At 37.2% G+C, this 20,864-nt stretch overlaps 1 protein-coding gene and 1 long non-coding RNA gene across 7 annotated transcripts in view; both read right to left on the bottom strand.

Moving 5' to 3' along the window:
* LOC136787711 (coiled-coil domain-containing protein 138-like) overlaps positions 1-14,736 on the bottom strand; it is a 35,566-nt gene extending 20,830 nt beyond the window's left edge. For all 6 annotated transcript variants that reach the window (XR_010826930.1, XR_010826931.1, XM_066985029.1 and 3 more), the window contains exons 1-7: positions 14,640-14,736; positions 14,450-14,560; positions 10,581-10,700; positions 9,179-9,256; positions 8,989-9,099; positions 5,126-5,245; positions 3,717-3,794 (exon numbers count right to left, since the gene is read on the bottom strand). Coding sequence is in view for 4 of the 6 variants with exons in the window: in XM_066985029.1 (XP_066841130.1) it covers positions 3,717-3,794; positions 5,126-5,245; positions 8,989-9,099; positions 9,179-9,256; positions 10,581-10,700; positions 14,450-14,560; positions 14,640-14,666 (645 nt within the window). In the remaining 2 variants the exon portion in view is untranslated. The remainder of the gene's footprint in view (positions 1-3,716; positions 3,795-5,125; positions 5,246-8,988; positions 9,100-9,178; positions 9,257-10,580; positions 10,701-14,449; positions 14,561-14,639) is intronic.
* Positions 14,737-16,036: 1,300 nt separating this feature from the next.
* Positions 16,037-20,213, bottom strand: LOC136787826 (uncharacterized). The gene is made up of 3 exons (XR_010826937.1): positions 20,114-20,213; positions 19,924-20,034; positions 16,037-16,161 (listed from the first exon to the last, which is right to left on the bottom strand). It is a non-coding gene; the product is annotated as an uncharacterized lncRNA (long non-coding RNA).
* Positions 20,214-20,864: the final 651 nt, after the last annotated feature.

Genomic DNA, 20,864 nt, shown 5'->3' with positions numbered 1-20,864 from the left:
ACAGCCTATGGATCTTATTTTTTTCCAGAAAATACCTAGATCTTCTCAATTGTACATTCCTCAGTTAAGTCACATGTGGGAAAGAACTGTGAATGAAAACAAATGTCAAAGCTTTTGTTTACACTTAGCTTTTCTTCTTAGCATCCATTTTAACCACAAACATGCCCAATTCTCTCTTTCTTGAATCTTTCAAATATTCTAACCATTCACTGCTGATAGTTAAGACGCTTTAGTTCACCTGTACTTAAACACCTGTCCTGCAATGTCCAGGAATGTATCCAATACTTGTTACATTTCATTGAATTGGAAAAAAAAAAAACCCTTGTGAAACTCAACATAGTTATCTTTTAATATAATATTTTATAACAATTTAATAATATAATTTAATACCAGGACATACCATTAAATTATAAGCAAAAACAGACAAAAAACAGCAACAAAGGAAAACTGAAATGACAATTACTTGTAACAGTCAAAAACCTGTGCGTCTTGAAAAAGAAACCAAGGAATGTGTCTTTTCTCCCCCTCACTGGAAATTTGTAATATAATTAAATATATGCCAGCAGATTCTGAAAAAAAAACAACACTGAGGCTTTGAAGCTGAGTATAAAACAAATGTTTTCAGAAAATAACGTTCCTTTTCTCAGAAACTGTGAGAAACTTCTATGTGAAAATAGCACTTTGTTTAGAAGTGCTGTCTTTTGCACTAACAATTCAGCCATCCACTACATTTTCTTAAGCCTCGCTCTCAGACTGTTATCATGCTGCAAAAAGGACTTTAGTGGTAAATATAGAAACGATCTCATCAACAAAGAAAAATGCTACAGATAGGCTCCAAGCGGACAGCTCAACTACTTCCATTGAAAAGGCCGAACCTTTAGAGTTAACCAAGCCTAGGAAAGGCTTGCTCAGCTTGGGATGGAGCAGGAGCAAGGTGGCTTGAAACTGACCATAAACTTTCAAAACAGTCAGGGACAGCAGAATTACAAGTGAAAGGTTTTGCGAGAAAAAATTTGAATTAAGATTCTCAATTTCTCCAAACTACGTTACACAATGCTTTATAAGGCTTGCATATTCGGGGTTTGACAATAATTTCACAGTGCTTCAGGGATTTGGCAATAATTTCACAGGCCACTGGGTTGCTGTAGGTGGTGCCAGGATGTCTAAACCTTCCAATTCCATTATTAAATCGGGTACCATCCATATCATAATCAACTGTATCACTTCATTCCTGCCAAATGTTTGTCTAGCCTGTTCTGAAGACCTGCAAAACTGGAAGCACCAGTCTTACTGACCTCTCTGACCCAGTGGTTGACTGCTTTTGTTTTAATCTAGTTTTTCCTCATACTTACCCTGCCACTACTTCTATCACAGACATGGAAAAAAAAAAGATTACTTTCTTTCTCTTTGTGGCAGCCTTTTATGTAGCCAAAGATTGGCATGTTCACGTGTCCCTGCATTTGTTCATCACCCTGCATGTGTACAGATGATATTTCTGTTCAAATGCAATACTGCACACTCTTGCCTCTGAAGCATTGCGCTTTTCTCAGACCTACTACCTCTTCAATTTGTCAAGATCAATTTTAATCCTAACCTTCTTTTTCAGCATGCTTGAAATTCTCCCTCGCTTGCTATTCGCTTCAAGTTTAACAAGCGTGCTCTTTCTCACCATCACACTTCTCACTGAAAACACCCAATACTGGACCCAAAAGAGACTATTCCAGAATCTACTATGTACATTCCTTCAGCTGTGAAACACTGTCTCACTACACCTTACCACCAACCTTATTTCAGCTGTCATACTTTTCTAATATGATTATGAAAACGCCACGTAAAACTGTACCAGAAACAATACAGCAAAGTCTAGACATACATATAACTAGTACTCCTCTACTAGCCATGCCTGTTACCTTGTCCTAATGGAAATCACACTGATTTGACAATTTAGGATTAACACAAGCTCGTTGCCATTTACTGCAGTGTTTTTGGCATGGCACTTCGCATGGTTTGTTCATAGCTTGCCAGGACATATATTTATTTATTTAGCTGAGAACCAACATTAAGTTGATGGCTGTGTAACTCTTTCCCATTTGAAAAGAACGGCATCAGATTTTTCTAGTTGACTCCACTTGACCTCCACAAGTTTTTACAGATAACCACTAACTGCTCCTGGCTTTTCAACACTTCTCTAACCTGTGTGACACTTTTAAAGCCACTTGTGTTTTTTCTAAAGACATCTTTAAAATCACTTTTATGGATTTGAACCATCTATCTTAACACATTCCTTCCCTATTGAAAGTTGAGGTCCTGCTCCCCTGACACCTTTCTCCCTTTTTTTCCTGTATCTACATACTCCCTCAATGGCTTGTGCATCCTCCCTCAATGGCTTAATGATCTGTGCATGTGGAAATCCTCATTTTGATACATGTGATACACTCCTTTGCTTTATTTCATACAATCTACTTATGCTAAATTTTAACTGTGTAAGTAGCACCGTTAGAAGAATAAAGACTTCATGACATTGTCATTCTGTCCCTCTACTACAACTGTACAGAAAAACTCTGTGAAAGGTATCCAGAGGTTCCTGAAGACAGGCTGCACAAACAGCTCTTTAAAACCTTCACAGGTCTTCTTGTATCTACCTTCAGACAACTGTTCTTCTCTTCACTCAGAATTATAACTACTGATGCTGCTCATATATCACTTGCGACTAAAGTACGCTAAAACCTACGTACACAGAGAAATATGTTGGCTATATAGAGACAGTACAGTTTTAAGGCATCTGATATAGATCAAGTAGAATGGCGTGAATATCTCTCTTTCTCATTTCAGTTTAGCCTCTAGCGGGAGAAAGTCATTACCAGTCGGGAAATGTTGGCAGAGTGCTAGCAGAGGACTTGCTACTGACTGGAATAACATGGAGACAGAAAGTATTTCATTAAGTGATGCAAGAAGGTATTTTAAGGAAAACAAGGTGATCCTTTTGGAACTATATATGAACGCTGCATTTATTCTTTCCCACATTAAAGACCATTTCCCCAAAGTATAACAGCAGTACAATCATCTCTGGCTTATCAAATTAAAATTTGTTATCTGACTTCTCTAACTACATTTCAGCTGGTTTTATTCATAAAGGACAGTGTTGTACTGTAGCAGTAACCAGAATAAGTTTAAGATTTGCTCTGACACAGCAGAAGAAAACAGTTACAGTGCAGGCAGAATATAATTTTAATTCATAGTTGAGAGATAACATGAGAGGAAGAAGAAAACAGCTAAATAAGCAAAAAACATACATACACAATATAAAATTCAAAAGACATTTTTAGCAACATACTTTATTCTTTCAGTTGACTATCTGTTTCTCCCAATATAGTGTCTACCTATTCCTACTGTAATTAACTCACTAAAAAAAAACAATAAAAATTTTATTTTTCTAATTTCTAGCATTTTCTAATTTCTAGCAGATACATAACGTTCTACTGCCTAAAGTCTTTCAAACAGATCTTTCACCTTGCCCAGTCCTTACCTTAGCACTTTTTGATATTGCTGTCTGTTTTTCCTCGTTACCACGTTTACGTTGGTACACCACTCCTCCTGACACATTGGACATCTGTGCCATTACCAATGCATGCTTCTGCTACAATAAAATGTAACAATGAATTATATTTCACTTGTTAACTATAAAGGAAGAAGGTACCTGGAAGAAGAAACCTTACCTGTAAATCATTTAACTGAGCTTGCATGCTTCTTGCATGATCTTCTAACTTCTTGTTGTATTCGTACATGCCTCTTAACTGAAAGAATCAAAAACCATTCAAATAGCTGTAGATTCAAAACTCACTTTTTGACTTAACCATCACATTGAAATCATTTGATGTGATTGCTAAATGATTAAAAGTTCAATTTTTTTCTTCTCAGCACGGACAGTGATAGAAACAAAATCACTGTCCACTTCCTCAACAAATCACGGGATGGCCGAGGTGGGAAGGGACCTCTGGAGACCATCTGGTCCAACCATCTTGTTTAAACGGGGCCACCCAGAGCAGGCTGCCCAGGACCACGTCCAGGCAGCTTGTGAAGATCTTCAAGGACGGGGACTCCTCAACCTCTCCAGGCAACCTCTGCCTGGATAAATAAAATAGTCGTGGCTCTTTGTTGACTTGCGGCCCAACCTTTCCGCTTACAGGGGAAGAATAAGCACAATACCTCTTTAGGGATATAGGCACTACGTATTTGATTACTTCTCATTAAGAAATGACACAAAAATGGAGTGCATGTTTCAAGAATGGTCTAATGGCCTTGGAAATAGAGAGGGTGAAAGTTTTCTTCTCGCAAGAATGACACTGTCACTGACCATGCTCTGTGAGAAAAGAATACGAGGCAAACTATAACCTCCATTTAAATATAAGTAACGTACTCTATGGATACAACAAACATCCCGATCATCATGTAAGTCCTCTGTGAATACTTCAGTTTGCACAAAAGAGAAGGACAAAGATTTTACTGAGACTAGGAAGCAGATGATTTTCATCAGACTCAAGAGCATCAGAACTGCAATTCACTGAAGGAGCAATGGTCAAAAGAGTTTACGTAGCAATTTGCCTGTCAGCATTTAGGTCAGATTTAAGTCAAGTGAGAAGAAAACTTTAACTCTGTATTATTGTGAACCACTGTCTCAGCGTGTCTTTAAGAACAGAGAAAATATTCCTTTAATTAACACTTTCAAAAATAACTGAAGATACTGAGTAATCATGGAATTAGACATACACACGCTACTTTTTATTTAATAGAATCAGCAGAGCAATTCAGCACAGGGTGGCTTCCATTATAAAATACTTTCTCTCTATCCAATCTCAGTTTGCTTCAGAGGATATGGTTAGTCTTTCCTAAAATCACCTGTTGCTACAGGGTCAGAGGACTAACTCTAATTTCTTTAATACTGGAAAAGATCTGAGAGACTAAATTTCACGTGCTAGAAAATGAAGCAGAAAGTAATTACAACCATTCACACAATTCTTGTCTTACAGAAACAAAATCAGCAATTTTGCAAACAACTTGTTCAAACGTTTAAAATTGTTGACTGTAACTTCTAAAGCTACTAATAACAGGAAATAATTAATCTTGCCTGATTTTTTAGGAAATCATTCTCCACCATCACACAGGTAAATGATGACTTCAGTCTACTATTTTCCTGAGCCACTCCTCTCAAGGCGTCTCTCATTCGGTTCATTTCTGTCCTATAAAGCTATAGAAATATCAAATGTTAAAGCATGATTAACAAGAGCGTATTTTAGAAATAATTCTCAACTAAGTTCCATTTTACTGTTAAAATAATAGGACAAACTTCCAATGATCAAATTTGTAATTCTGCATGGTCCAATCTGCACATACAACCAGTAGTGAAGAAAGCAACATCCACACCACGTATTAAGAAGAAATAGAAAGAAAACGGGAGCCATGGCGTACAGCCTATGGATCTTATTTTTTTCCAGAAAATACCTAGATCTTCTCAATTGTACATTCCTCAGTTAAGTCACATGTGGGAAAGAACTGTGAATGAAAACAAATGTCAAAGCTTTTGTTTACACTTAGCTTTTCTTCTTAGCATCCATTTTAACCACAAACATGCCCAATTCTCTCTTTCTTGAATCTTTCAAATATTCTAACCATTCACTGATGATAGTTAAGACACTTTAGTTCACCTGTACTTAAACACCTGTCCTGCAATGTCCAGGAATGTATCCAATACTTGTTACATTTCATTGAATTGGAAAAAAAAAACCCTTGTGAAACTCAACATAGTTATCTTTTAATATAATATTTTATATTATAATAATATAATTTAATACCAGGACATACTATTAAATTATAAGCAAAAACAGACAAAAAACAGCAACAAAGGAAAACTGAAATGACAATTACTTGTAACAGTCAAAAACCTGTGCGTCTTGAAAAAGAAACCAAGGAATGTGTCTTTTCTCCCCCTCACTGGGAATTTATAATATAATTAAATATATGCCAGCAGATTCTGAAAAAAACCAACACTGAGGCTTTGAAGCTGAGTATAAAACAAATGTTTTCAGAAAATAACGTTCCTTTTCTCAGAAACTGTGAGAAACTTCTATGTGAAAATAGCGCTTTGTTCAGAAGTGCTGTCTTTTGCACTAACAATTCAGCCATCCACTACATTTTCTTAAGCCTCGCTCTCAGACTGTTATCATGCTGCAAAAAGGACTTTAGTGGTAAATATAGAAACGATCTCATCGACAAACAAAAATGCTACAGATAGGCTCCAAGCGGACTGCTCAACTACTTCCATTGAAAAGGCCGAACCTTTAGAGTTAACCAAGCCTAGGAAAGGCTTGCTCAGCTTGGGATGGAGCAGGAGCAAGGTGGCTTGAAACTGACCATAAACTTTCAAAACAGTCAGGGACAGCAGAATTACAAGTGAAAGGTTTTGCGAGAAAAAATTTGAATTAAGATTCTCAATTTCTCCAAACTACGTTACACAATGCTTTATAAGGCTTGCATATTCGGGGTTTGACAATAATTTCACAGTGCTTCAGGGATTTGGCAATAATTTCACAGGCCACTGGGTTGCTGTAGGTGGTGCCAGGATGTCTAAACCATCCAATTCCATTATTAAATCGGGTACCATCCATATCATAATCAACTGTATCACTTCATTCCTGCCAAATGTTTGTCTAGTCTGTTCTGAAGACCTGCAAATACTGGAAGCACCAGTCTTACTGACCTCTCTGACCCAGTGGTTGACTGCTTTTGTTTTAATCTAGTTTTTCCTCATACTTACCCTGCCACTACTTCTATCACAGACATGGAAAAAAAAAAGATTACTTTCTTTCTCTTTGTGGCAGCCTTTTATGTAGCCAAAGATTGGCATGTTCACGTGTCCCTGCATTTGTTCATCACCCTGCATGTGTACAGATGATATTTCTGTTCAAATGCAATACTGCACACTCTTGCCTCTGAAGCATTGCGCTTTTCTCAGACCTACTACCTCTTCAGTTTGTCAAGATCAATTTTAATCCTAACCTTCTCTTTCAGCATGCTTGAAATTCTCCCTCGCTTGCTATTCGCTTCAAGTTTAACAAGCGTGCTCTTTCTCACCATCACACTTCTCATTGAAAACACCCAATACTGGACCCAAAAGAGACTATTCCAGAATCTACTATGTACATTCCTTCAGCTGTGAAACACTGTCTCACTACACCTTACCACCAACCTTACTTCAGCTGTCATACTTTTCTAATATGATTATGAAAACGCCACGTAAAACTGTACCAGAAACAATACAGCAAAGTCTAGACATACATATAACTAGTACTCCTCTACTAGCCATGCCTGTTACCTTGTCCTAATGGAAATCACACTGATTTGACAATTTAGGATTAACACAAGCTCGTTGCCATTTACTGCAGTGTTTTTGGCATGGCACTTCGCATGGTTTGTTCATAGCTTGCCAGGACATATATTTATTTATTTAGCTGAGAACCAACATTAAGTTGATGGCTGTGTAACTCTTTCCCATTTGAAAAGAACGGCATCAGATTTTTCTAGTTGACTCCACTTGACCTCCACAAGTTTTTACAGATAACCACTAACTGCTCCTGGCTTTTCAACACTTCTCTAACCTGTGTGACACTTTTAAAGCCACTTGTGTTTTTTCTAAAGACATCTTTAAAATCACTTTTATGGATTTGAACCATCTATCTTAACACATTCCTTCCCTATTGAAAGTTGAGGTCCTGCTCCCCTGACACCTTTCTCCCTTTTTTTCCTGTATCTACATACTCCCTCAATGGCTTGTGCATCCTCCCTCAATGGCTTAATGATCTGTGCATGTGGAAATCCTCATTTTGATACATGTGATACACTCCTTTGCTTTATTTCATACAATCTACTTATGCTAAATTTTAACTGTGTAAGTAGCACCGTTAGAAGAATAAAGACTTCATGACATTGTCATTCTGTCCCTCTACTACAACTGTACAGAAAAACTCTGTGAAAGGTATCCAGAGGTTCCTGAAGACAGGCTGCACAAACAGCTCTTTAAAACCTTCACAGGTCTTCTTGTATCTACCTTCAGACAACTGTTCTTCTCTTCACTCAGAATTATAACTACTGATGCTGCTCATATATCACTTGCGACTAAAGTACGCTAAAACCTACGTACACAGAGAAATATGTTGGCTATATAGAGACAGTACAGTTTTAAGGCATCTGATATAGATCAAGTAGAATGGCGTGAATATCTCTCTTTCTCATTTCAGTTTAGCCTCTAGCGGGAGAAAGTCATTACCAGTCGGGAAATGTTGGCAGAGTGCTAGCAGAGGACTTGCTACTGACTGGAATAACATGGAGACAGAAAGTATTTCATTAAGTGATGCAAGAAGGTATTTTAAGGAAAACAAGGTGATCCTTTTGGAACTATATATGAACACTGCATTTATTCTTTCCCACATTAAAGACCATTTCCCCAAAGTATAACAGCAGTACAATCATCTCTGGCTTATCAAATTAAAATTTGTTATCTGACTTCTCTAACTACATTTCAGCTGGTTTTATTCATAAAAGACAGTGTTGTACTGTAGCAGTAACCAGAATAAGTTTAAGATTTGCTCTGACACAGCAGAAGAAAACAGTTACAGTGCAGGCAGAATATAATTTTAATTCATAGTTGAGAGATAACATGAGAGGAAGAAGAAAACATAGCTAAATAAGCAAAAAACATATACATACACAATATAAAATTCAAAAGACATTTTTAGCAACATACTTTATTCTTTCAGTTGACTATCTGTGTCTCCCAATATAGTGTCTACCTATTCCTACTGTAATTAACTCACTAAAAAAAACAATAAAAATTTTATTTTTCTAATTTCTAGCATTTTCTAATTTCTAGCAGATACATAACGTTCTACTGCCTAAAGTCTTTCAAACAGATCTTTCACCTTGCCCAATTCTTACCTTAGCACTTTTTGATATTGCTGTCTCTTTTTCCTCGTTACCACGTTTACGTTGGTACACCACTCCTCCTGACACATTGGACATCTGTGCCATTACCAATGCATGCTTCTGCTACAATAAAATGTAACAATGAATTATATTTCACTTGTTAACTATAAAGGAAGAAGGTACCTGGAAGAAGAAACCTTACCTGTAAATCATTTAACTGAGCTTGCATGCTTCTTGCATGATCTTCTAACTTCTTGTTGTATTCGTACATGCCACTTAACTGAAAGAATCAAAAACCATTCAAATAGCTGTAGATTCAAAACTCACTTTTTGACTTAACCATCACATTGAAATCATTTGATGTGATTGCTAAAAGTTCAATTTTTTTCTTCTCAGCATGGACAGTGATAGAAACAAAATCACTGTCCACTTCCTCAACAAATCACGGGATGGCCGAGGTGGGAAGGGACCTCTGGAGACCATCTGGTCCAACCATCTTGTTTAAACGGGGCCACCCAGAGCAGGCTGCCCAGGACCACGTCCAGGCAGCTTGTGAAGATCTTCAAGGACGGGGACTCCTCAACCTCTCCAGGCAACCTCTGCCTGGATAAATAAAATAGTCGTGGCTCTTTGTTGACTTGCGGCCCAACCTTTCCGCTTACAGGGGAAGAATAAGCACAATACCTCTTTAGGGATATAGGCACTACGTATTTGATTACTTCTCATAAAGAAATGACACAAAAAATGGAGTGCATGTTTCAAGAATGGTCTAATGGCCTTGGAAATAGAGAGGGTGAAAGTTTTCTTCTCGCAAGAATGACACTGTCACTGACCATGCTCTGTGAGAAAAGAATACGAGGCAAACTATAACCTCCATTTAAATATAAGTAACGTACTCTATGGATACAACAAACATCCCGATCATCATGTAAGTCCTCTGTGAATACTTCAGTTTGCACAAAAGAGAAGGACAAAGATTTTACTGAGACTAGGAAGCAGATGATTTTCATCAGACTCAAGAGCATCAGAACTGCAATTCACTGAAGGAGCAATGGTCAAAAGAGTTTACGTAGCAATTTGCCTGTCAGCATTTAGGTCAGATTTAAGTCAAGTGAGAAGAAAACTTTAACTCTGTATTATTGTGAACCACTGTCTCAGCGTGTCTTTAAGAACAGAGAAAATATTCCTTTAATTAACACTTTCAAAAATAACTGAAGATACTAAGTAATCATGGAATTAGAAATACACATACTACTTTTTATTTAATAGAATCAGCAGAGCAATTCAGCACAGGGTAGCTTCCATTATAAAATACTTTCTCTCTATCCAATCTCAGTTTGCTTCAAAGGATATGGTTAGTCTTTCCTAAAATCACCTGTTGCTACAGGGTCAGGGGACTAACTCTAATTTCTTTAATACTGGAAAAGATCTGAGAGACTAAATTTCACGTGCTAGAAAATGAAGCAGAAAGTAATTACAACCATTCACACAATTCTTGTCTTACAGAAACAAAATCAGCAATTTTGCAAACAACTTGTTCAAACGTTTAAAATTGTTGACTGTAACTTCTAAAGCTACTAATAACAGGAAATAATTAATCTTGCCTGTTTTTTAAGGGAATCATTCTCATCCATCACAGACTTAAATGATGACTTCAGTTTACTATTTTCCTCAGCCACTCCTCTCAAGGTTTCTTTCATTCGGTTCATTTCGGTATCAGGTTGCTATAGAAATATCAAATGTTAAAGCATGATTAACAAGAGCGTATTTTAGAAATAATTCTCAACTAAGTTCCATTTTCCTGTTAAAATAACAGGACAAACTTCCAAAGATCAAATTTGTAATTCTGCATGGTCCAATCTGCACATACAACCAGTAGTGAAGAAAGCAACATCCACACCACGTATTAAGAAGAAATAGAAAGAAAATGGGAGCCACGGCGTACAGCCTATGGATCTTATTTTTTTCCAGAAAATACCTAGATCTTCTCAATTGTACATTCCTCAGTTAAGTCACATGTGGGAAAGAACTGTGAATGAAAACAAATGTCAAAGCTTTTGTTTACACTTAGCTTTTCTTCTTAGCATCCATTTTAACCACAAACATGCCCAATTCTCTCTTTCTTGAATCTTTCAAATATTCTAACCATTCACTGCTGATAGTTAAGACGCTTTAGTTCACCTGTACTTAAACACCTGTCCTGCAATGTCCAGGAATGTATCCAATACTTGTTACATTTCATTGAATTGGAAAAAAAAAAAACCCTTGTGAAACTCAACATAGTTATCTTTTAATATAATATTTTATAACAATTTAATAATATAATTTAATACCAGGACATACCATTAAATTATAAGCAAAAACAGACAAAAAACAGCAACAAAGGAAAACTGAAATGACAATTACTTGTAACAGTCAAAAACCTGTGCGTCTTGAAAAAGAAACCAAGGAATGTGTCTTTTCTCCCCCTCACTGGAAATTTGTAATATAATTAAATATATGCCAGCAGATTCTGAAAAAAAAAACCAACACTGAGGCTTTGAAGCTGAGTATAAAACAAATGTTTTCAGAAAATAACGTTCCTTTTCTCAGAAACTGTGAGAATCTTCTATGTGAAAATAGCGCCTTGTTCAGAAGTGCTGTCTTTTGCACTAACAATTCAGCCATCCACTACATTTTCTTAAGCCTCGCTCTCAGACTGTTATCATGCTGCAAAAAGGACTTTAGTGGTAAATATAGAAACGATCTCATCGACAAACAAAAATGCTACATATAGGCTCCAAGCGGACAGCTCAACTACTTCCATTGAAAAGGCCGAACCTTTAGAGTTAACCAAGCCTAGGAAAGGCTTGCTCAGCTTGGGATGGAGCAGGAGCAAGGTGGCTTGAAACTGACCATAAACTTTCAAAACAGTCAGGGACAGCAGAATTACAAGTGAAAGGTTTTGCGAGAAAAAATTTGAGTTAAGATTCTCAATTTCTCCAAACTACGTTACACAATGCTTTATAAGGCTTGCATATTCGGGGTTTGACAATAATTTCACAGTGCTTCAGGGATTTGGCAATAATTTCACAGGCCACTGGGTTGCTGTAGGTGGTGCCAGGATGTCTAAACCATCCAATTCCATTATTAAATCGGGTACCATCCATATCATAATCAACTGTATCACTTCATTCCTGCCAAATGTTTGTCTAGTCTGTTCTGAAGACCTGCAAATACTGGAAGCACCAGTCTTACTGACCTCTCTGACCCAGTGGTTGACTGCTTTTGTTTTAATCTAGTTTTTCCTCATACTTACCCTGCCACTACTTCTATCACAGACATGGAAAAAAAAAAGATTACTTTCTTTCTCTTTGTGGCAGCCTTTTATGTAGCCAAAGATTGGCATGTTCACGTGTCCCTGCATTTGTTCATCACCCTGCATGTGTACAGATGATATTTCTGTTCAAATGCAATACTGCACACTCTTGCCTCTGAAGCATTGCGCTTTTCTCAGACCTACTACCTCTTCAATTTGTCAAGATCAATTTTAATCCTAACCTTCTTTTTCAGCATGCTTGAAATTCTCCCTCGCTTGCTATTCGCTTCAAGTTTAACAAGCGTGCTCTTTCTCACCATCACACTTCTCACTGAAAACACCCAATACTGGACCCAAAAGAGACTATTCCAGAATCTACTATGTACATTCCTTCAGCTGTGAAACACTGTCTCACTACACCTTACCACCAACCTTATTTCAGCTGTCATACTTTTCTAATATGATTATGAAAACGCCACGTAAAACTGTACCAGAAACAATACAGCAAAGTCTAGACATACATATAACTAGTACTCCTCTACTAGCCATGCCTGTTACCTTGTCCTAATGGAAATCACACTGATTTGACAATTTAGGATTAACACAAGCTCGTTGCCATTTACTGCAGTGTTTTTGGCATGGCACTTCGCATGGTTTGTTCATAGCTTGCCAGGACATATATTTATTTATTTAGCTGAGAACCAACATTAAGTTGATGGCTGTGTAACTCTTTCCCATTTGAAAAGAACGGCATCAGATTTTTCTAGTTGACTCCACTTGACCTCCACAAGTTTTTACAGATAACCACTAACTGCTCCTGGCTTTTCAACACTTCTCTAACCTGTGTGACACTTTTAAAGCCACTTGTGTTTTTTCTAAAGACATCTTTAAAATCACTTTTATGGATTTGAACCATCTATCTTAACACATTCCTTCCCTATTGAAAGTTGAGGTCCTGCTCCCCTGACACCTTTCTCCCTTTTTTTCCTGTATCTACATACTCCCTCAATGGCTTGTGCATCCTCCCTCAATGGCTTAATGATCTGTGCATGTGGAAATCCTCATTTTGATACATGTGATACACTCCTTTGCTTTATTTCATACAATCTACTTATGCTAAATTTTAACTGTGTAAGTAGCACCGTTAGAAGAATAAAGACTTCATGACATTGTCATTCTGTCCCTCTACTACAACTGTACAGAAAAACTCTGTGAAAGGTATCCACAGGTTCCTGAAGACAGGCTGCACAAACAGCTCTTTAAAACCTTCACAGGTCTTCTTGTATCTACCTTCAGACAACTGTTCTTCTCTTCACTCAGAATTATAACTACTGATGCTGCTCATATATCACTTGCGACTAAAGTACGCTAAAACCTACGTACACAGAGAAATATGTTGGCTATATAGAGACAGTACAGTTTTAAGGCATCTGATATAGATCAAGTAGAATGGTGTGAATATCTCTCTCTCATTTCAGTTTAGCCTCTAGCGGGAGAAAGTCATTACCAGTCGGGAAATGTTGGCAGAGTACTAGCAGAGGACTTGCTACTGACTGGAATAACATGGAGACAGAAAGTATTTCATTAAGTGATGCAAGAAGGTATTTTAAGGAAAACAAGGTGATCCTTTTGGAACTATATATGAACACTGCATTTATCCTTTCCCACATTAAAGACCATTTCCCCAAAGTATAACAGCAGTACAATCATCTCTGGCTTATCAAATTAAAATTTGTTATCTGACTTCTCTAACTACATTTCAGCTGGTTTTATTCATAAAGGACAGTGTTGTACTGTAGCAGTAACCAGAATAAGTTTAAGATTTGCTCTGACACAGCAGAAGAAAACAGTTACAGTGCAGGCAGAATATAATTTTAATTCATAGTTGAGAGATAACATGAGAGGAAGAAGAAAACATAGCTAAATAAGCAAAAAACATGTACATACACAATATAAAATTCAAAAGACATTTTTAGCAACATACTTTATTCTTTCAGTTGACTGTTTCTCCCAATATAGTGTCTACCTATTCCTACTGTAATTAACTCACTAAAAAAAATCAATAAAAATTATTTTATTTTTCTAATTTCTAGCATTTTCTAATTTCTAGCAGATACATAACGTTCTACTGCCTAAAGTCTTTCAAACAGATCTTTCACCTTGCCCAGTCCTTACCTTATCACTTTTTGATGCTCCTGTCTCATTTTTCTCCATACCACGTTTACGTGAGCGCACCACTTGTCCTGAATCATTAGACTTCTGTGTCATTACCAATGCATGCTTCTGCTACAATAAAACGTAACAATGAATTATATTTCACTTGTTAACTATAAAGGAAGAAGGTACCTGGAAGAAGAAACCTTACCTTTGAATCATTTAACTGAGCTTGCATGCTTCTTGCTCGATCTTCTAACTTCTTGTTCTGTTCTTTCGCGTCACTTAACTGAAAGAATCAAAAACCATTCAAATAGCTGTAGATTCAAAACTCACTTTTTGACTTAACCATCACACTGAAATCATTTGATGTGATTGCTAAAAGTTCAATTTTTTTCTTCTCAGCATGGACAGTGATAGAAACAAAATCACTGTCCACTTCCTCAACAAATCACGGGATGGCCGAGGTGGGAAGGGACCTCTGGAGACCATCTGGTCCAACCATCTTGTTTAAACAGGGCCACCCAGAGCAGGCTGCCCAGGACCACGTCCAGGCAGCTTGTGAAGATCTTCAAGGACGGGGACTCCTCAACCTCTCCAGGCAACCTCTGCCTGGATAAATAAAATAGTCGTGGCTCTTTGTTGACTTGCGGCCCAACCTTTCCGCTTACAGGGGAAGAATAAGCACAATACCTCTTTAGGGATATAGGCACTACATATTTGATTACTTCTCACAAAGAAATGACACAAAAAATGGAGTGCATGTTTCAAGAATGGTCTAATGGCCTTGGAAATAGAGAGGGTGAAAGTTTTCTTCTCGAAAGAATGACACTGTTACTGACCATGCTCTGTGAGAAAAGAATACGAGGCAAACTATAACCTCCATTTAAATATAAGTAACGTACTCTATGGATACAACAAACATCCCGATCATCATGTAAGTCCTCTGTGAATACTTCAGTTTGCACAAAAGAGGAGGACAAAGATTTTACTGAGACTAGGAAGCAGATGATTTTCATCAGACTCAAGAGCATCAGAACTGCAATTCACTGAAGGAGCAATGGTCAAAAGAGTTTACGTAGCAATTTGCCTGTCAGCATTTAGGTCAGATTTAAGTCAAGTGAGAAGAAAACTTTAACTCTGTATTATTGTGAACCACTGTCTCAGCGTGTCTTTAAGAACAGAGAAAATATTCCTTTAATTAACACTTTCAAAAATAACTGAAGATACTGAGTAATCATGGAATTAGAAATACACATACTACTTTTTATTTAATAGAATCAGCAGAGCAATTCAGCACAGGGTGGCTTCCATTATAAAATACTTTCTCTCTATCCAATCTCAGTTTGCTTCAGAGGATATGGTTAGTCTTTCCTAAAATCACCCGTTGCTACAGGGTCAGAGGACTAACTCTAATTTCTTTAATACTGGAAAAGATCTGAGAGACTAAATTTCACGTGCTAGAAAATGAAGCAGAAAGTAATTACAACCATTCACACAATTCTTGTCTTACAGAAACAAAATCAGCAATTTTGCAAACAACTTGTTCAAACGTTTAAAATTGTTGACTGTAACTTCTAAAGCTACTAATAACAGGAAATAATTAATCTTGCCTGTTTTTTTAGGGAATCATTCTCATCCATCACAGACTTAAATGATGACTTCAGTTTACTATTTTCCTCAGCCACTCCTCTCAAGGTTTCTTTCATTCGGTTCATTTCGGTATCAGGTTGCTATAGAAATATCAAATGTTAAAGCATGATTAACAAGAGCTTTTAGAAATAATCTTTTAGAAATAATTCTCAACTAAGTTCCATTTTCCTGTTAAAATAACAGGACAAACTTCCAAAGATCAAATTTGTAATTCTGCATGGTCCAATCTGCACATACAACCAGTAGTGAAGAAAGCAACATCCACACCACGTAGTAAGAAGAAATAGAAAGAAAATGGGAGCCACGGCGTACAGCCTATGGATCTTATTTTTTTTCCAGAAAATACCTAGATCTTCTCAATTGTACATTCCTCAGTTAAGTCACATGTGGGAAAGAACTGTGAATGAAAACAAATGTCAAAGCTTTTGTTTACACTTAGCTTTTCTTCTTAGCATCCATTTTAACCACAAACATGCCCAATTCTCTCTTTCTTGAATCTTTCAAATATTCTAACCATTCACTGCTGATAGTTAAGACGCTTTAGTTCACCTGTACTTAAACACCTGTCCTGCAATGTCCAGGAATGTATCCAATACTTGTTACATTTCATTGAATTGGAAAAAAAAAAAAAACCTTGTGAAACTCAACATAGTTATCTTTTAATATAATATTTTATAACATAATTTAATAATATAATTTAATACCAGGACATACCATTAAATTATAAGCAAAAACAGACAAAAAACAGCAACAAAGGAAAACTGAAATGACAATTACTTGTAACAGTCAAAAACCTGTGCGTCTTGAAAAAGAAACCAAGGAATGTGTCTTTTCTCCCCCTCACTGGAAATTTGTAATATAATTAAATATATGCCAGCAGATTCTGAAAAAAAAACAACACTGAGGCTTTGAAGCTGAGTATAAAACAAATGTTTTCAGAAAATAACGTTCCTTTTCTCAGAAACTGTGAGAAACTTCTATGTGAAAATAGCACTTTGTTTAGAAGTGCTGTCTTTTGCACTAACAATTCAGCCATCCACTACATTTTCTTAAGCCTCGCTCTCAGACTGTTATCATGCTGCAAAAAGGACTTTAGTGGTAAATATAGAAACGATCTCATCAACAAAGAAAAATGCTACAGATAGGCTCCAAGCGGACAGCTCAACTACTTCCATTGAAAAGGCCGAACCTTTAGAGTTAACCAAGCCTAGGAAAGGCTTGCTCAGCTTGGGATGGAGCAGGAGCAAGGTGGCTTGAAACTGACCATAAACTTTCAAAACAGTCAGGGACAGCAGAATTACAAGTGAAAGGTTTTGCGAGAAAAAATTTGAATTAAGATTCTCAATTTCTCCAAACTACGTTACACAATGCTTTATAAGGCTTGCATATTCGGGGTTTGACAATAATTTCACAGTGCTTCAGGGATTTGGCAATAATTTCACAGGCCACTGGGTTGCTGTAGGTGGTGCCAGGATGTCTAAACCATCCAATTCCATTATTAAATCGGGTACCATCCATATCATAATCAACTGTATCACTTCATTCCTGCCAAATGTTTGTCTAGTCTGTTCTGAAGACCTGCAAATACTGGAAGCACCAGTCTTACTGACCTCTCTGACCCAGTGGTTGACTGCTTTTGTTTTAATCTAGTTTTTCCTCATACTTACCCTGCCACTACTTCTATCACAGACATGGAAAAAAAAAAGATTACTTTCTTTCTCTTTGTGGCAGCCTTTTATGTAGCCAAAGATTGGCATGTTCACGTGTCCCTGCATTTGTTCATCACCCTGCATGTGTACAGATGATATTTCTGTTCAAATGCAATACTGCACACTCTTGCCTCTGAAGCATTGCGCTTTTCTCAGACCTACTACCTCTTCAATTTGTCAAGATCAATTTTAATCCTAACCTTCTTTTTCAGCATGCTTGAAATTCTCCCTCGCTTGCTATTCGCTTCAAGTTTAACAAGCGTGCTCTTTCTCACCATCACACTTCTCACTGAAAACACCCAATACTGGACCCAAAAGAGACTATTCCAGAATCTACTATGTACATTCCTTCAGCTGTGAAACACTGTCTCACTACACCTTACCACCAACCTTATTTCAGCTGTCATACTTTTCTAATATGATTATGAAAACGCCACGTAAAACTGTACCAGAAACAATACAGCAAAGTCTAGACATACATATAACTAGTACTCCTCTACTAGCCATGCCTGTTACCTTGTCCTAATGGAAATCACACTGATTTGACAATTTAGGATTAACACAAGCTCGTTGCCATTTACTGCAGTGTTTTTGGCATGGCACTTCGCATGGTTTGTTCATAGCTTGCCAGGACATATATTTATTTATTTAGCTGAGAACCAACATTAAGTTGATGGCTGTGTAACTCTTTCCCATTTGAAAAGAACGGCATCAGATTTTTCTAGTTGACTCCACTTGACCTCCACAAGTTTTTACAGATAACCACTAACTGCTCCTGGCTTTTCAACACTTCTCTAACCTGTGTGACACTTTTAAAGCCACTTGTGTTTTTTCTAAAGACATCTTTAAAATCACTTTTATGGATTTGAACCATCTATCTTAACACATTCCTTCCCTATTGAAAGTTGAGGTCCTGCTCCCCTGACACCTTTCTCCCTTTTTTTCCTGTATCTACATACTCCCTCAATGGCTTGTGCATCCTCCCTCAATGGCTTAATGATCTGTGCATGTGGAAATCCTCATTTTGATACATGTGATACACTCCTTTGCTTTATTTCATACAATCTACTTATGCTAAATTTTAACTGTGTAAGTAGCACCGTTAGAAGAATAAAGACTTCATGACATTGTCATTCTGTCCCTCTACTACAACTGTACAGAAAAACTCTGTGAAAGGTATCCACAGGTTCCTGAAGACAGGCTGCACAAACAGCTCTTTAAAACCTTCACAGGTCTTCTTGTATCTACCTTCAGACAACTGTTCTTCTCTTCACTCAGAATTATAACTACTGATGCTGCTCATATATCACTTGCGACTAAAGTACGCTAAAACCTACGTACACAGAGAAATATGTTGGCTATATAGAGACAGTACAGTTTTAAGGCATCTGATATAGATCAAGTAGAATGGTGTGAATATCTCTCTCTCATTTCAGTTTAGCCTCTAGCGGGAGAAAGTCATTACCAGTCGGGAAATGTTGGCAGAGTACTAGCAGAGGACTTGCTACTGACTGGAATAACATGGAGACAGAAAGTATTTCATTAAGTGATGCAAGAAGGTATTTTAAGGAAAACAAGGTGATCCTTTTGGAACTATATATGAACACTGCATTTATCCTTTCCCACATTAAAGACCATTTCCCCAAAGTATAACAGCAGTACAATCATCTCTGGCTTATCAAATTAAAATTTGTTATCTGACTTCTCTAACTACATTTCAGCTGGTTTTATTCATAAAGGACAGTGTTGTACTGTAGCAGTAACCAGAATAAGTTTAAGATTTGCTCTGACACAGCAGAAGAAAACAGTTACAGTGCAGGCAGAATATAATTTTAATTCATAGTTGAGAGATAACATGAGAGGAAGAAGAAAACATAGCTAAATAAGCAAAAAACATGTACATACACAATATAAAATTCAAAAGACATTTTTAGCAACATACTTTATTCTTTCAGTTGACTGTTTCTCCCAATATAGTGTCTACCTATTCCTACTGTAATTAACTCACTAAAAAAAATCAATAAAAATTATTTTATTTTTCTAATTTCTAGCATTTTCTAATTTCTAGCAGATACATAACGTTCTACTGCCTAAAGTCTTTCAAACAGATCTTTCACCTTGCCCAGTCCTTACCTTATCACTTTTTGATGCTCCTGTCTCATTTTTCTCCATACCACGTTTACGTGAGCGCACCACTTGTCCTGAATCATTAGACTTCTGTGTCATTACCAATGCATGCTTCTGCTACAATAAAACGTAACAATGAATTATATTTCACTTGTTAACTATAAAGGAAGAAGGTACCTGGAAGAAGAAACCTTACCTTTGAATCATTTAACTGAGCTTGCATGCTTCTTGCTCGATCTTCTAACTTCTTGTTCTGTTCTTTCGCGTCACTTAACTGAAAGAATCAAAAACCATTCAAATAGCTGTAGATTCAAAACTCACTTTTTGACTTAACCATCACACTGAAATCATTTGATGTGATTGCTAAAAGTTCAATTTTTTTCTTCTCAGCATGGACAGTGATAGAAACAAAATCACTGTCCACTTCCTCAACAAATCACGGGATGGCCGAGGTGGGAAGGGACCTCTGGAGACCATCTGGTCCAACCATCTTGTTTAAACAGGGCCACCCAGAGCAGGCTGCCCAGGACCACGTCCAGGCAGCTTGTGAAGATCTTCAAGGACGGGGACTCCTCAACCTCTCCAGGCAACCTCTGCCTGGATAAATAAAATAGTCGTGGCTCTTTGTTGACTTGCGGCCCAACCTTTCCGCTTACAGGGGAAGAATAAGCACAATACCTCTTTAGGGATATAGGCACTACGTATTTGATTACTCCTCATAAAGAAATGACACAAAAAATGGAGTGCATGTTTCAAGAATGGTCTAATGGCCTTGGAAATAGAGAGGGTGAAAGTTTTCTTCTCGAAAGAATGACACTGTTACTGACCATGCTCTGTGAGAAAAGAATACGAGGCAAACTATAACCTCCATTTAAATATAAGTAACGTACTCTATGGATACAACAAACATCCCGATCATCATGTAAGTCCTCTGTGAATACTTCAGT

Source organism: Anser cygnoides, chromosome 1 (assembly GCF_040182565.1).
Source record: "Anser cygnoides isolate HZ-2024a breed goose chromosome 1, Taihu_goose_T2T_genome, whole genome shotgun sequence".
Lineage (NCBI taxonomy): Eukaryota > Metazoa > Chordata > Aves > Anseriformes > Anatidae > Anser > Anser cygnoides.
Note: the sequence above shows the minus strand (reverse complement) of the source record. Positions and strands in the feature narration are given on the sequence as shown.